Below are 17,500 nucleotides of genomic sequence, written 5' to 3'. Positions count from 1 at the left end.
GAGGAGGCCTTGGAAACCTGATACGGCAATAAAAACTGCTATGAGATTGACCCATATTGACCCGAGGTTTGAATTTCGATTTGAGAATACTAGACCTTTAATTGGGTCAAAGTATATTTTTTTAAGAACTCTAACACTAGCCTAAGGGGATTAGGAATTAGTTAGCTCTAGATATTGCGTTCAATTACTGGTCACAAATTGAGATAAAATTTAAAAATATGAGAAATGTAGAACTTTCTGGTGAGGCCAATTCAAATTTTTCTTTGTATAAATCAAGATTTAAATTACATGTAATGTCATTGTCCTATAGGTGTTGCAAGAATTTTCAAATATGTAGTTTTACTTATTGAGAATACTGATTACAACTTGTTATAGGCAAAGTAGATATTACACTGACATTTACCATATAATCTCAGGTACCTCCTCTTTATGTGGTGCTTACTTAATTAAAAATACTTTGTATGGAAGTATTTGAATGCCCTTCTGTTAAATCACGGACATATTAGGGCCTGTTCTTGCCTGCTATTAAGCAACCGGTATTTAGACGTGAAAATATGGAATATTTCTTCTACGCATAGATCGTATCTTTTTCTCCCAATTACATTAGGTTCTGCTCCGCCTATCAGTTCTCATTCTATATTAAAGTTAGTGTTTCTATCCTTAAGTGACCAGATAAACAAACTTTAGCTCATGTAATGCATCTTCTCTCCATTTTTAAGTGAAGCAGACTCATCTTTAAATTTGTTGAGCATGCTCCAATATAAATGTGCGAAATTCTACCATATTCCCCAGTTCTCAAATTCAAGGTAGCATCCCAAAAGTTAACTCTAGTGTGTTCTATGGAGATAGATAAACCTAGACCCTGGAGAAAACTAAATAACTAAAAAATATTTTTCTAATTTAACAATATTAGATTTATGTAATGTGAATAGAGCGTTGTGCCTATGTAATCCTCTTCCCATTAACGGAAATTCAATTCTTATACAGAATAGGATATCTACCTACTAGGTCAGTTACCTGAGCGGAATCACTGGATCCCATGGTAATGTCGAATGTATCAGATTTGTCCTTCCTTAGTACTTTCTCTCAAATTCGATAATACATTTTCTAGCTGTTAAAATAATATCTACTTCTTTAGATAGAATAGAGTTTTTCATAGCAGATAACAGTGCCTTGTTGAGAATGATGGGGTTGATAGAAGTGTAATAGTTAGAAATATTCAATTGAATGAATTTAGTTTGTTTTTATCGCTACTATTAGGGAATCAATTTATTACTTCGTAAGAGCTAGACCATAAGTTACGTTTTATAGCATTCCTTAATGTTAGTACGTACATACCAATAATATGCTCACTAATTTTGCCTAAATCGGATTTTGAGAGGCATATGAGTTTGATAGATGGGTTAGTCGTAAAGTTAGGCTTATGGTCTTTCAGGTTGATTAACGATCTTGTGTGTCTTTGTGTTCATGCGGGCAAGACTTCCTTTTGTACCCCCACCCCCTTTTTCATATTTTTTTCTACACAAACCCCACTTTTCGGCTACAGAGAATATGAATTTGCAAAACAATTGGCAAAAATCGGCATTTTGAAATTACCCCACCCCTAATTTCTTCATTTTTAAAACTATTTTCGGAATTTTTTTTCAAAATATGCGGAAAAATACGGAGATTATGATTCTGACAAAAATTTCCAAAACTTTTTGTAAAATTTCAAAAAAAAAAAAAAAATTACACCTCCCTCTCCCCTCGCAGTGTACGGCTACTTTTTTTCCAGAAATTTCAAAATATGCGGGAAAATACGGAGATTATGATTCCGAAAAAAATTTCCAAAACTTTTTGTGGTTAGGATTAGGGTTAGGGCTAGGGAAATTGGGGGTGGGGGATGGGGAGAGCAAAATTTCAAAATGACGATTTCTAGCAATTTTCCGGAATCTCCGTTTCCGAAAACGAGGGTTTTGGCAAAAAAAAAAAAAAAAAAAAAAAGAAAAAAAACTGGGGAAGAAATAGGGGTCGGACGGGAGGAAGTCTTTCCTTCATGCGTCTTTACCACCACTTGACGACCGGTGTTGGTTTGTTTTATCCCCGTAACTAAGCGGTTTGACTAAAGAGATTTAGAGAATACCAGGCCTTAAAAATAAGTATTGGGACAGATTCGTTCGACTAAAACCCTTCAAGGTAATTCCCTAGGATAGACGTATTCCAATGACTAGAGCAAATAAAAGATATGAGAATATACTCGATTTAATTGACTGCTCCTCTTATTCAGCAAATATTCGGTCTTGTGACTGTGATTAATGATTTAATGTAGCTGAAAAATATTGTAAATAAAACGCCGTTTTCATGCTGCATTCGTGTATTAATATAAAGGCAAGTCTAATTATAAAAGTAAAGTGAAAGAGTGTTAAATGAAATTAAATTATATAAATGATATAAAATATAATGGTAAAACATCTAGCAAGGATAACCTCACAGGAGATTTCCCCAACATGGTCACTTAAAACGTTGGAAATATCAGTCAGATCTCCCTCAAATCATTGAGAGAGATATATCAATTTTTTTTTTACGCTCCTGACTCACTGAAAAATTCAAAATAAAGAACAGCTGAATATGGCGGAGGTAAAGAATGCGCAAACCCGGTGATTAGGGTTAGGGTTTAAGGTTAGGGTTAGGGTTTATGGTGAGGATTAGGGTTTTTGTTACGCCGAAAACGGGTGGTGGGCGCATTCTTTACCTCCGCCGCTGAATACTACTAATAATAATATTTGACCAGAAATATTACAATTTTCGATTTAACAACCTGTACGTTAAAACTGAAATTTAACACTATATGTTTTACATGACTAAAATACTATTATTTTTTTTACGGTACACATATGTTACTTTAATTATAAACTTTTGAAGTCACTGAGACATTTTGCACAAGTGTCATTGAAATGATATATATATAGACAGACAAACGGATTAAGTCGATTACATCGACCCCAGTGGGTAACTGGTACTTATTTAATCGACCCCGAAAGGATGAAAGGCAAAGTCGACCTCGGCGGAATTTGAACTCAGGACGTAACGGCAGACGAAATACGGCTACGCATTTCGACCGACGTGCTAACGTTTCTGCCAGCTCGTCGCCTATTATAATATAATATAATATATGTACATAGAACACCCTCCTTGCGTCTCACCACACATTCTCGTCGCTGATCACAGCAAAGTGTCCGAATGAAAACAAAACATTCCATTCTCACGTGTAAATACTTAGCAACTGTTACCATGGATGAAGTATCCGCTAGCAACCGACTGCACCATTATTTACTTTATATCTTATTACTCTTAAATTAAAGCAACAAAAACAACAACAACAAAAAAAAAGCAAAAAACAATAATTCCCTCAAGACTTTTAATTTCAACCTACCAGAAAAATGATCGATAAATCACATTTTTCTTTACTGTAAGTTTTATTGTTTCGTAATTATTATTAGTGTTTAAATTTGTCTTTGTAATGTCTGTTCTGTTGTCCTCGTGTTGGCGGTAAATTAGATTGACAAAATTGGTAACGTAACTCTCAAAATGTCCTGTGGTGATTAAATGAGTCTCTTTTGTTTCTGCCGAAGTCGATGTTGTCTTTCTTTCTTCCAGGGTCGATAAAGTAAATACCTGTCAAGTACTGACATCGATCTAATTGATTGTTGTATAAAAAAGAAATTAAACACACACACACAATTAAATTGGTTGAATCGTTTTTTGTATTGGACAAAATGTCTTGCAGTATTTGATTACGATCATTTATGGACGCTCTTAGTTCATATTCTTCCTAAGTCCAACTTTGCTTGTCATCCTTCTGGGGCTGATAAAACAAAGTTCTATACATATTGGGAGTTGCTATAATCGACTAAGCCTTACCTCCAAAATTTCTGACTTTGTGCATCAAGGTCGATGATATACAACCCCGTATTGCAGTTGCAGGAAAGCCTACAGATCGCAAGAGAACTGCTCGAGGAAGGGTTGTAGAGGTTAGTTGCCTCAAATTTGAATATAAATTGTATATTATATTTGTATGGACTTTTCTTTTAGTTCAAATATTGTATTTTAAAAATTGTAAGAGGGTTAAGACCCCAGCTTATGTGTTTTGTAAAGAACAATGTTATAGAGAAGCAGAGGGTCGGCGGGCGCTTTCTGGCTTCTCCCATCTTTTTCATTAGTGTATCATTATCAGTCATTTCATTAATGTTTGTGTCCATCCCGCAAAACTACATTATCTGTGTTCTGCCTTTATGGCAATGCAAGAAATGAAATAAAGTACCAGCTAAGTACTGGGATCGATGTAATCATCAGTACAAAATTTCTGGTCTTGTAACTTTGGTACAATGGTTCTCAACGCCTCCACCTTTTTTTTTTTTTTTTTATCTATGGACCCTTTTCATTAGTTCCAGCTCCAAGCATGCTGAATTCAAATCTTACTGAAGTCAACTTCACTTCTCATTCATACCAGTCCAGGCCAAGCCAATGCATTGACAAAATTGTTTGAGTGCCAGTTGAGATGTCTTTTGAGACTCTATCCTACCATGTATGTTTTTCTGATGACAATGCCTGTGATGACCCTGGTGCCTTTCCCTTGGACAACATTAATGGTATGGGAAGGAAAGGTGGTGAGCTGGCGGAAATGTTAGCGCGCCAGGTGAAATGCTTAGTGGTATTTTGTCTGCTGTTACGTTCTGAATTCAAATTCCGCTGAGGTCAACTTTGCCTTTTATCCTTTCGGGGTCGATAAATTAAGAACCAGTTACGCACTGGGGTCGATGTAATCGACTTAATACCTATGTCTGTCCTTGTTTGTCCCCTCTATGTTTAGCCCCTTGTGGGTAATAAAGAAATAGGTATTTTGTCTGCTGTTACGTTCTGAATTCAAATTCCGCTGAGGTCAACTTTGCCTTTTATCCTTTCGGGGTCGATAAATTAAGGACCAGTTACGCACTGGGGTTGATGTAATCGACTTTATCAGTTTGTTTGTCCTTGTTTGTCCTCTCTGTGTTTGGCTCCTTGTGGGTAGTAAAGAAATAGGAATGGGAAGGAGAGACTTGTACACAGGGAGACAGCTACTGGTCTTACATAAAGAAAAAGAAAAACTTTTCCAAGCCTGCACACTGGAGAGGACTTTTCAGATGTAGACCATGGCCCCATAGGACCTATTGAGGTGCCAGATATTTATTAAAGGATGAAAAGCAAAGATAACTTCAGTAAGGTTTGAACCCAGAATGTAACTAAATATTGCACTCTAACATTTCTGCCATTTCCACTTTAATGATGAGGGTTGGCAGCACAAAGGGCATCTGGCAATTTGATTTATAGTCAACCATCTGTCATTCATTAGCATCTGGCCATAAAAGATCTGCTTCAAATAAACTTCGTCCAACTTGTGTAACAAGGAAATGTTGATGTTAAATGATGATAATGATGAGGATGAGGAGGACAATGATGATGATAATGTAAAAATATATATGAATAATGTATAAATCTGACAATATATAATGCATTGTTTTGTAATAAAATATAATATATCGTGGCCATTTGCCAGCCTCGTCTGGCATCTGTGCCGGTGGCACATAAAAAGTACCCACTACACTCACGGAGTGGTTGGCGTTAGGAAGGGCATCCAGCCGTAGAAACATTGCCAGATCAGACTGGGCCTGGTGCAGCCTTCTGGCTTCCCAGACCCCAGTTGAACCGTCCAACCCATGCTAGCATGGAAAGCGGACGCTAAATGATGATGTAATATATCTATATATGTATAATGCAGATATGTAATAGTATATATATATATATATATATGTATGTATAATGTATGTATATAATAATATATGTGTTCTGTTTCCAGGTGGAATAAAAGTTACAATGGCTCACAGTTGAAAGTCCTTGATTTTGAAACATATTGTTATATAAGTGACAAAAATGTAATCATATCTGGGGACTGGCCACCTTTTCATTTTCCTGGCACTGGAATCAGTGCATTTACGGTGCATCAGAAAGAAAAGTTAATTGCTTTATCCGATAAATGCTTACATCCGAAAATTTACATCTATCGTTTCCCTCTGTTTCAAAAAGTTTCCGAATTTGAAGGTAAGTTTAGCAATTCATAGTTTGTAAGGTTAAAACATTTGCACTAGTGATAACAAGTTCATGAAATGAAACTTAAATATGGTTGTTATGTTTAAGGCGGCGAGCTGGCAGAATTGCTAGCAGGCTGGGCAAAATCCTTAGCAGTATTTTGTCTGTCTTTATGTTCTGATTTCAAATTCTGTCAAGGTTGACTTTGCCTTTCATCCTTTTGGGGTCAATAAAATAAGTACCAGTTGAGCATTGGGGTCGATGTAATTAACTTTGCCTCCTCCCCTAAAATTGCTGGCCTTGTGCCAAAATCATTATTGTTATTATTTTTATTATTTTTATTATTATTATTATTATTATTATTATTATTATTATTCTGCCAAGATCGATTTTGCCTTTCATCATTTTTGGGTCAATAAATTAAGTACCAGTGAAACACTGGGGTCAAGATAATTGACTATCCCCTCCCCCAAATTTCAGGCCTTGTGCCTATAGTAGAAAGAATTATTATTATTATTGTTATTATTATTATTATTATTATTATTATTATTATTAAGGTGGTGAGCTGGCAGAATTGTTAGCATGCTGGGTAAAATGCTTAGAGGCGTTTCATTCATCTTTATGTTCTGAGTTCAAATTCTGCCAAGGTCAACTTTGCTTTTCACCCTTTTGAGGTCGATAAAATAATTATCAGTTCAGCACTGAGATCAATGTAATCGACCAGTCTCCTCCCACAAAATTTCAAGTCATTTGCCTTTAGCACAAAGGGTTATTATTATTATTATTTAGTGCAGAATTGTTAGGACACTGAATGAAATGCTTAGTGATATTTTGCCCATCACTCCGCTGAGGTTGACTTTGCCTTTCATCCTTTTGTTTGATAAATTAGGTACCAGTGAAACAATGGAGTAGATGTAATTGACTAGTACTCTCTCATCAAATTTCAGGCCTTGTTCCTTTAGTAGAAAGGATTATTATTATTATGAGTAAGAGAGCAGCACATACCATCAAAGTGACACTGGGGTACAAATATACGAAGCCCAATATACTCACTATGACTACCCATCTGATAAGGGTACACAAGGCACATGCATCACAACCATATGTGCACAACATGGTGATCTCATATCAATATAAACAGCCCATGACCTTGTAAGTGGGACCCTGTTATAATTTTCTTCTGGTTGAGTAGCCCATCCCACTCAAAAGGTCCCTAAATGAGAGTCATTTAAAGATGCCGAATGAAACACCCATGTTTCCAGAGGTGTTCTTAGTGCTTGCTCTTGGGCAGCACAGATTAGAGCCTCCATTTCCGGTTTTAAATCACTTTTAGCCATCCACAACCATCTTTTTTCTCTGTCTGTCTCATCTTCAACATCCCTATGAAATTGTCCATGCATTCTTTATTCATCTATTTTCAGTTTCATTCATTTTCAGTCCTTTATCTTCGCAATTTTCCATCCTACACAAGCCTGACCTTCTTACTTCTAATAATAGTGGTTCTGTGGCATTTTTTTACATACCATGCTATGTTGTTTTCTTCTGCTCTAATGCTGTGTTCGCATCCAATAAGTCCTCTTCCCTTTTTTTCTTGGTACATATAGTCTGTCTATGTCACTTTTTGGGTGGAGTGTCCCATATCTAGTTAGCAACTTCCTTGTCTTTCTGTCTAAGCTGTTTAGAAGTTATAGAGAAATAAATAGAAGAGTACCTTAGTTAGAGATTTTAATTTTAGACAACTTTAAAACAGAAGTTTGTAGTATAAAACCTTGATGGGTTGGTATCAAAAAAAGTTATTTACAATTATTTTTCCATGCTTGAATGAGTAGGATGGATTTCAATCAGAATGATTCATTTTATATCTGGAAGGGAAGTTCGTTCTACAATTATCAATCATGAAATAAGGTGTGAAATGTGTTTTCATTCACTAAGTAAATCAGAACAACTACAGTTTTATGTCTTACCACAACACATTTACTATTATAAGATTTAGCCCTCTAGCATTCAGTTTACTCTGTCGAATGTAATGCTTATTTAGTGGCTATGTGGTAAGTAGCTTGCTTACCAACCACATGGTTCTGACTTCAGTCCCACTGTGTGGTACCTTGGGCAAGTGTCTTCTACTATAGTCTCAGGCCGACCAAAGCCTTGTGAGTGGATTTGGTAGTTGGAAACTGAAAGAAGCCCGTTGTATATATGTATATGTATATATATATATATAATATATATATATATATATATTATATATATATATATATATATATATATATATATATATATGCGTGTGTTTGTGTGTCTGTGTTTGTCCCCCCAACAATGCTTGACAACCGATGCTGGTGTGTTTACGTCCCCCGTAACTTAGCGGTTCGGCAAAAGAGACCGATAGAATAAGTGCTAGGCTTACAAAGAATAAGTTGTGGGGTCGATTTGCTCGACTAAAGGCTGCGCTCCAGCATGGCCACAGTCAAATGATTGAAACAAGCAAAAGAGAGTAAAGAGTATTGCTTTGAATTAATCAGGCATTATCTCGAAGCTTGAGATTTCAATTATGTGATTGTTTACATTTAGAATGACATTGTAGGGTAAGTGTGAGAGGCCAAATCTGGCCAGTTTGAACATAAAGACAGGTAGAATATTTGGGCCAAATATAGCCAGTGTAAATTCTAAAGAATTAAAGTAATGACTATATTGTCAGTGATCCAGTATCTTAACCCTTTTGATACCAACCTGTCTGAAACTGCCACTGGCTCTGTAGTACAAATGTCTTGTTTTCAAAAGTTCTGAATTAAAACCTTCCACTAACCCTTAGTCACAATTTATGTTCCTAACACTAGCGTAATGATAACTAAGTTATTTTACTAAATTTTTTGTTATATTTAAAACTAGCAGAAATACCTGGTGTTGTCTGGGTTAAAGAGAATAATGAAATTTTAAAATGCTGTCAAGATTATGCAGGTCACAACTGCTAGTAGCTGAGATACCATGTTTCTACATTAATAACTCTCTAACCCATGCCAGCATGGAACATAGATGTTAAGTGAAATCTTAAAAGAAAGTTTTCAACTCATATATGTATATAAAGTAAATACACGTAATTCAAAAACACGTTGTGTCTAGCTTATTTCGTAACCAAAAGACAATGAAAGGCCGATTTTGATTATTCATTTGACAGAGATAATGGAGAGCCAAATAGATGATAAATGTGACCTTGGATCATGAAAGTTTGCATGAATCCTGGCTCAGTTAAATCTCTTGTGATTCCAAATGATGTCATCTATAGTGTAGTGTTGTATTGTGTAATTTTGTTTTGGAAGTGCTTGGAATCTTGGCCACTTGATGACAGCAGTTTCTTCAATGGCTCTGAAGGTTGGGGGAGTGCAGGGAGTTTAACCTTTCCACCACTGCAACACAGTGCAGGTGTCTCCCCAGGCCACTTCCTTGCTTTACAATGTATGCACTCAGTTGTCATTGCACCAATGGAAATTCTAGTGTCATCTGCATAATGAACTGCTGGATCATAATTGAAAGCTGCTTCATAGAAGTTGCTTTTCTAAGCTGCTGCAACTGCTGTTCATTCTGCAGTGGAGATCTTATTTCTTGTCAGCCATGCATACCTCTGATCATCACTTTGAGATGCTTTGGCTTTTGTAGTGCACCGTCTGTTCATTTCTTCTCTTTCTGCAGCTGTTTCTCTTTCCTTGGACAGAGACATTCTTTTGGCTGACCTTGACAATGTAGACAAATTTCACACTTTCCTTCTAGGCATGGTTATATACGTATACAGAAATACATGGGTGTAGAAGATAGTAAACAATGAAAATAACTGGGTAACAGAAATTATATTTCTTAATTTGATGGGTAGAAAGTAAATAAGAAATTTTTACAGAAAATAAAGAATTGTATGGGTTGAAGCGAAATTATGTATGAAATTACTTTCATCAGTAATTGTGAACTTCTTTCTGTCAGTAATTTGCAGTTGTTGTTTGTAAATAGCGATTGGAAACTTACAGTGAAAACAATAGCGATTGAACTTAAAGAGAAAACCAAAGCATCTGAAAAATGAAAGTGAAAACAATAAGAGAGTGAGTGAGATATAGAGAGAGGGGGAGAGAGAGAGCTAGCTAGTTAGACAAATAAGTTAGATATAGGCAGACAGATAAGTACAGAGAGATAGAGATGGATAGAGAGATATAGAAAAATAGAGAGAGATGGATAGAGAGATATAGATAGAGAAATATAGAAAACCAGAAGCAAATATTTTAAAATGAATCTAACATGAATCTAATATAAAAAGCAATATTTATTTTTTGTTTTATGACCAATGGATATAAGGGAGACAATCAATTTCTGAAAGTTATTTCGCAAAGAGTTATCTTCTTTCTCCACGTAATCCAGAAATGGGTGTTTTCTGCCCCCCAGTGGGCACATTACTCATTATGTGAAAAATTTTAAGAGTCTAAAACCATCCCTGGAACTTAAGCAATCTATGTTCCCAGTTTGGAGAAAATCAGTCGAAAAATACAGCTGTTATAATCTCTTACACACACACACACAGACAGAACAGGATTTATTTTATAGATTAATTAAAAGAAACACAGAGCATCTCAACAGAAATATGGTAACAAAAGTGTCAATCTTGCTGTTACTGTAATTTTCATCTCCTGAAAGATTTTATATTTGAATAATTTTCAACAGTTTTTCTACAGACTCATCAAGGTTTTTCTCTTTCTTTAACAGGTGGTGGAAAATTAGAATGTCAGGCTTTGCTATTTTCTCCTTCTGATTATTTGGTCAGCATCTCAGGACTTCCTGATTATGAACTAAATCTATGGTAACAAAACATTTTTTCATTGAGTGAGACTCGCACACACACATCCCAGTAGTCTGATGAATGGTCATGTGAAACTCTGTAACAGTGTGTCAAATTTTTTTGGCTTTAAGAAAATGCTATATATATATATGCTGAAGACCTGTTGAGGCAAGTCAAAATCAAAATTGAATCGATCAGCATCAATAGAAATTGTAGCTGTGATACCAGTGCCGATGGCACGTAAGAGAACCATCCGATCACAGCAGTTTGCCAGCCTCGTCTGGCACCTGTGCAAGTGGCACATAAAAAGCACCCACTACACTCACAGAGTGGTTGGCGTTAGGAAGGGCATCCAGCCGTAGAAACACTGCCAGATCAGACTGGGCCTGGCGCTGCCTTCTGGCTTCCCAGACCCCAGTTGAATCGTCCAACCCATGCTAACATGGAAAACGGACGTTAAACGATGATGATGATGATGATGATATGATATGGCTGTGTGGTAAGAAGCTTGCTTCCCAAGCACATGGTTCCAGGTTCAGTCCCATTGCATGGCACCTAGGGCAAGTGTCTTCTGCTATAGCCTTGGACTGACTAAAGCTTTGTGAGTGGATTTGGTAGACGGAAACTGAAAGAAGCCCATTGTATATATATGTGAGTGTATCTGTGTGTGCGTCTTTCTGTCTGCTTGTCCCCCACCACCACTTGACAACTGATGTTGGTGTGTTTACTTCCTTATAACTTAGCAGTTTAGCAAAAGAAACTGATAGCATGAGTACTTGAGCTGATTCATATGATTAAAAATCCTTCAAAGCGGTGCCCCAGCATGGCCACAGTGGAAAGACTAGAACAAGTAAAAAATAAAAGATAAACGATACACATGCATGCACACATACACACACATGCATGTTCACAGACATCCATCACACACACTTGTGCACACACACTGTGTTTGTGTGTGTGTGCACGTGTGTGTCTGTGTGTGTATGTGTGCGTGTGTGTGTGTGCATGTGTGTATGTATCTGTGAGTGAGTGTGTGTGTGTCTGTGTGTGTGTGTGTGTGTGTGTGTGTGTTTGTATTCAAATAAAGTACATTTGAAACCTATGAGCAAAAAGGAAAAAAGAAAAGCTTAATTCAAGGTTGACCCACTCCACCTCTCACTGTATGTTCAATATGTTTTTTTCCCATAATTTTTCAGAACTATATTTTGCTATGATATGTACTTTAATTTAATCTCATTTTTATAGCACATTAGTTTGAAAAGGTCAATAGCATGAAAATATTGTGCAGTTTATCATTAATCTATAAATTTATAAATACATATTTATTCTTGCTGATTTTTCTTTTTTACATTTTCAATTCTTTATTTGATAATGGCTCCAAGTGTTAATACTAGCTGTTCACACACACACACACACACACACACACACACACGCACACACAGAGTTTGTGTTTGAAAAGAATGGAATAGTAGTTATGTACTACACATATCTCAAAAGGAGCACCAAATCCTTGGCAATGAGTATAGTAATGGATTCAGTGTACAACTTGGAGTTCACCAAGGATCTGTCCCCAACCTCATCTTGTTCATTATAGTCCTTCAGGCAAAGGCCTTAGAGTTAATTTAGCATAGACCAAAGTCTTAGTAAGTAGGAAACAGACAAATCACAAGTCCCTTCAGGGAGACGGCCCTGCTTGCTATGTAGAAAAAGCATAGGTAGAAACTCCATAAGGTGTACCTGGTACAAGCTATGGACACATAAGAGGTGCAGCAATATCAGAGAAAGGTTAACAGGGAAAATAGTCTTTGTGTAGCAGATGTACAGGTACAATAAACTCAAGTAATGTACAGAAAATAGACTCTGTCAGATGCCAAGTGGGGATACTTAGAAGTAGTTGATAGCTTCCATTATCTGGGCGACCAAGTCAGCAGTAGAGGTGGATACTCTGAGAGTGTGGATGCTAGAATAAGAATAGGTTGGGCGAAGTTCAGAGACCTTCTACTTTTATTAGTAACAAAGGGACTCTTCCTCAGAGTGAAAGGCAGGTTGTATGATGCCTGTGTGCAAACAACCATGCTACTCGACAGTGAAACATGAGCTGTGACTGTAGAGGACATGTGAAGGCTTGAAAGAAGTGAAGCTAGTATGCTTCACTGGATGTGCAATGTCAGTGTGCATGTGCAACAGAGTTTAAGTATCTCGAGAAAAAAAATTGGGCATGAGAGGCATCAGATGTACTGTGCAAGAGAGAAGACTGACTGCACTGGTATGGTCACGTGATGCATATGGACAAGGACAGCTGTGTAAAGAAGTGCCAATCTCTAACTGTGGTGGGAACCTTTGGAAGAGGTTGGCCCAGGAAAACATGGGACAAGGTGGTGAAGCGTGATTTCAGATGTTGGGTCTCCTGGAGGCAATGACAAATGAGACCTTTGAGACCTTTGGTGGTTTTCTGTGCTTGAGGAGATTCATCAAGACAAATGGAATCATAGTCATGGACAGTACCGGTGACACATAAAAGGCGCCCATGATGGTGACACATAAAAGGCACCTTATGCTGGTAGCATGTGAAATGCTCCTGTGATGGTGACATATAAAATGCACCCATGACAGTGACACATAAAAGGCATCTGTGCCGGTGACATGTGAAAGGCACCCACTACACTCTTGGAGTTGTTGTTGTTAGAAAGGGCATCCTGGTGGAGAAACTAATCTAAAATCAGTCTGGAGCTTACCAGTTCCAGTCAAACCATCTAACCCATGCCAGCATGGAAAACAAATGCTAAATGATGATGATGATGTACTCTAAAAAAATAATAAAATAACCCATCAGATGTAAAATTGTTTTTATATTAAGAACCTGATCACTAACCTACATTCAACTATCGCCATTATAACACCTTAGTCCACTTCTGTAGTCGTAAAAGACAAATGAATACTAGTGGAAAGCTGCAATTTACAATGTCACATCTAGAGACATGTATGATTATACCTGTACAAGTTCCGTTTCCTGCAATAACAGGAAGTGGGTCAGAAGAAATCTTTAATGAACACCCCTTGTATATATATATATTAATAATAGAAGGGTAAAATTTATTAATTAGATTAATTAATTAATCAATTAATTAACGATTTTGCCAAGTAGATTGGTACGTTAAAATAACCTTTATAGATAAAAATTATGTATAAATATATCTATCTATCTATCTCTCTCTCTCTCTCTCTCTCTCTCTCTCTCTCTATATATATATATATATATATATATATATATATATACACACACACAGAGTTATATATACATATTGTTGTCAATAGTGGAACATGACTGTCACTACATAAACCTGATGATTGCATAATGCACGAAAGTACTAGTTTATTTCAATATTGTAAAATTGCAAATATTGGAAATAATAAAATGTGGAAATCAGACTAAGGTGGAATTTCATTGATTAATGTATATATATATATATATATTTTATTTCAATATTGTAAAATTGCAAATATTGGAAATAATAAAATGTGGAAATCAGATTAAGGTGGAATTTCATTGATTAATGTATATATATATATATATATACATTAATCAATGAAATTCCACCTTAGTCTGATTTCCACATTTTATTATTTCCAATATTTGCAATTTTACAATATTGAAATAAACTAGTACTTTCGTGCGTTATGCAATCATCAGGTTTATGTAGTGACAGTCATGTTCCACTATTGACAACAATATGTATATATAACTCTGTGTGTGTGTATATATATATATATATATATATATATAGAGAGAGAGAGAGATAGATAGATAGATAGATATATTTATACATAATTTTTATCTATAAAGGTTATTTTAACGTACCAATCTACTTGGCAAAATCGTTAATTAATTGATTAATTAATTAATCTAATTAATAAATATATATATATATATATATATATATATATAAACATATATATATATATAAACATATATATATATACATACATTCACTCAATCTTTTTCAATTTATTTCCTAGGAACTATCACGAAGGTCTGAAGCTTTGCACCATGGAATTGCCACAGTGTAATATAACAAGTATCTCCTTCAATCCTAGCAACTGGCAAAATCTGTGTGTGACCTACTCTGATATAATCTACATTTACAGGATAATGAAGTCAAATGATTATTTTGAAATGGTGTTAAAGTAAGTAATTTTTGTTTATTTTCCAAGATATTTCATAATCGTTACATAGTTCTTTATTTCTATTTTTTTATGCAACAGTAACACCCCCACCACCCTGCCCTGTCCCTAGCCATATTCAGATGGCTTTAGTCCCTTATGTTATTTTAAATATCATTATCCCTTTAGCATTCTGATTACGCTATCAAATATAATACTTATTTATTCACATTGTTTTAAATTAATCATGTATCGTCTCGTAGCTTCAAGATTTTGATGATCTCATTGTTTAGCTTTTGAATGACATTGTAGGGTAGGTGTGAGAGACTGGATCTGGCTGATTTGAACATAAAATAAGTAGAATATTTTGGCTGGATATGGCCGGTTTAAACCTTGTTAGATATTCTAATAATCTCAGTGACTGTTTATGAAGGACTAGCTGCTTTCTCTCTATCTCTATGTCTGCAATTGCTGTCAATTTGAAAGGCTCAGTTGGATTACTTAGAGTAGACACCCCCTCTCTTTCTCTCTCTCTTCCCGTCCTCTCCTCTTTCTGTCCCCTTCCCTCCTACCTTTCTCATCTCCTCTCTCTCTACTCTCTCCTCCCTCCCTCTCCCTCTCTTATGCTTTTCTATATTCAACAATGCTGTTTTCTCTTTTGGTGTCAGTAACTGCCTCAAAGTCTGGACCATCTCGCACTCTGATTTGTACACTACAGAACATTAGCACACCTCTGCTTTCTGCTCATCTCTTTGCTAAATATACCTGACACCTAGCTTCTCTTTAAGTCATTTGGTATTGTTCACTACTGTTGCCTTTCTTCCAGTTTTTCTGGCCTGTCTCTTAGCTTTCATGACTCTCTATAATAATATACTGCCATGATGTCCCCCTTCTGTCTGCTTGAGCCAAGATCCAGCGATAGATGTGGTCTATAGACTTCAGTAGATTGTCTCAAAGGAACTTCTGGTTGTCCTCTTATATAGATATAATATGGAAAAATATCATATCTCTCCAATTCCTCCTTTCTCTCATCAAATGCTTCAACTAGTACTTCTCTGAACTGACAACTGTTTGATGTCCCTTTAAGCTTGTATATCCTTCTTCTCCAAACTAACTCTTACCCTGAAATCATTAATCACAAATCTATGTTTGATGGTATATTCTTCACCAGCAAAAGGTTTGGCATTCACAGCCATCTGCCTATCCTGCTTTCTGGAAAGAATGAAATCTATCTTGTTTGTCTTGTTCAAATGTAAAGAATCCTTAGAGCTTATTTAAGTTTCCATTTGTTGTTTTCTTCTCACAAGAGCACAGTATTTGAAAACTCAATAATTACCAACAATAGGCATTATCAAATTAATTATTAGAAATATCTTTTTATTTCTTTATTTCTCACAAGGGGCCAAACATAGAGGGGACAAACAAGGATAGATAAAGGGATTAAGTCGATTATATCGACCCTAGTGCATAACTGGTACTTACTTTATCGTCCCAGAAAGGATGAAAGGCAAAGATGACTTCGGTGGAATTTGAACTCAGAACGTAACAGCAGACGAAATATCGCTAAGCCTGCTAACGTTTTTGCCAGCTCTGAAATATTTGATGATTTCTCTGTTTCACAATTTCATACTAAAAATTCTCAAGGCTCTAACATACTTTAACTCTTTTATTCCCACAGAGCTATTGATTGTCCTCCACGAAGTAAGACAGTGAAGTTTAAGTATAAAGAAAATGAACAACTGCAGCATCCTGGTTTGGAAATACCTCTGCCTGCTGTAGCTTGTATCACAGGAAAGGAAGCTTATAAATTACACCAAAAACTTGAAAATATTCCTCACGTACATCCCGTCTCACAGAGTTGGCAGTCAGACTCAGCTGTATTTATAGGCTGTGAGCATGGACATCTTTTGAAAGTAAGCCTCTGAGTCTTGAATTTACATTTGCTTCATCAGACATATCGAATTATGGTAATCATCATTGTCATCATTGATAGGTGGTGCCAATGGCATTCATTACTCCTACCACTGCCATTGTCGTTGTAGTTGTTGAATGCTCTTGTTCAGTTCTGCTCAATTACACTCAAAGTATGGAAGTAACCACTGTGAAATACTCAAGACATTGTCAACAGCTTCTGGACTAGGTTTTATATAATCCTTATATGGAAATGTTCCCAGACTTGGCTGTGTGGTTAAGAAGCCTGCATTGCAACCAGGTAGTTTTGTGTTTGGTCTCACTGTGCAAAATCTTGGGGAAAGTGTCTTTTACTATAACCCCAGGCCAACCAATGCCCTGAGAAGGGCCAGTACCACCTGACTGGCCCTTGTGCTGGTGGCACATAAAAGCACCCACAACACTCTCGGAGTGGTTGGCATTAGGAAGGGCATCCGGCAGTGGAAACTCTGCCAGATCAAGATTGGAGCCTGGTGC

The 17,500-nt window shown here is 36.3% G+C and overlaps 1 protein-coding gene across 1 annotated transcript in view; it reads left to right on the top strand.

Annotated features, from left to right (window-relative positions):
* Nucleotides 1–3,238: 3,238 nt before the first annotated feature.
* The window catches only part of LOC115219339 (cilia- and flagella-associated protein 43-like), a 106,811-nt gene continuing 92,549 nt past the window's right edge, over nt 3,239–17,500 (top strand). The window contains exons 1-5 of the mRNA XM_036509001.1: nt 3,239–3,448; nt 5,873–6,114; nt 10,840–10,933; nt 14,930–15,097; nt 16,752–16,986. Of these exons, the coding sequence (XP_036364894.1) occupies nt 3,420–3,448; nt 5,873–6,114; nt 10,840–10,933; nt 14,930–15,097; nt 16,752–16,986 (768 nt within the window). The 5' untranslated portion in view covers nt 3,239–3,419. The remainder of the gene's footprint in view (nt 3,449–5,872; nt 6,115–10,839; nt 10,934–14,929; nt 15,098–16,751; nt 16,987–17,500) is intronic.

Source organism: Octopus sinensis, linkage group LG14 (genome assembly GCF_006345805.1).
Source record: "Octopus sinensis linkage group LG14, ASM634580v1, whole genome shotgun sequence".
Lineage (NCBI taxonomy): Eukaryota > Metazoa > Mollusca > Cephalopoda > Octopoda > Octopodidae > Octopus > Octopus sinensis.
Note: the sequence above shows the minus strand (reverse complement) of the source record. Positions and strands in the feature narration are given on the sequence as shown.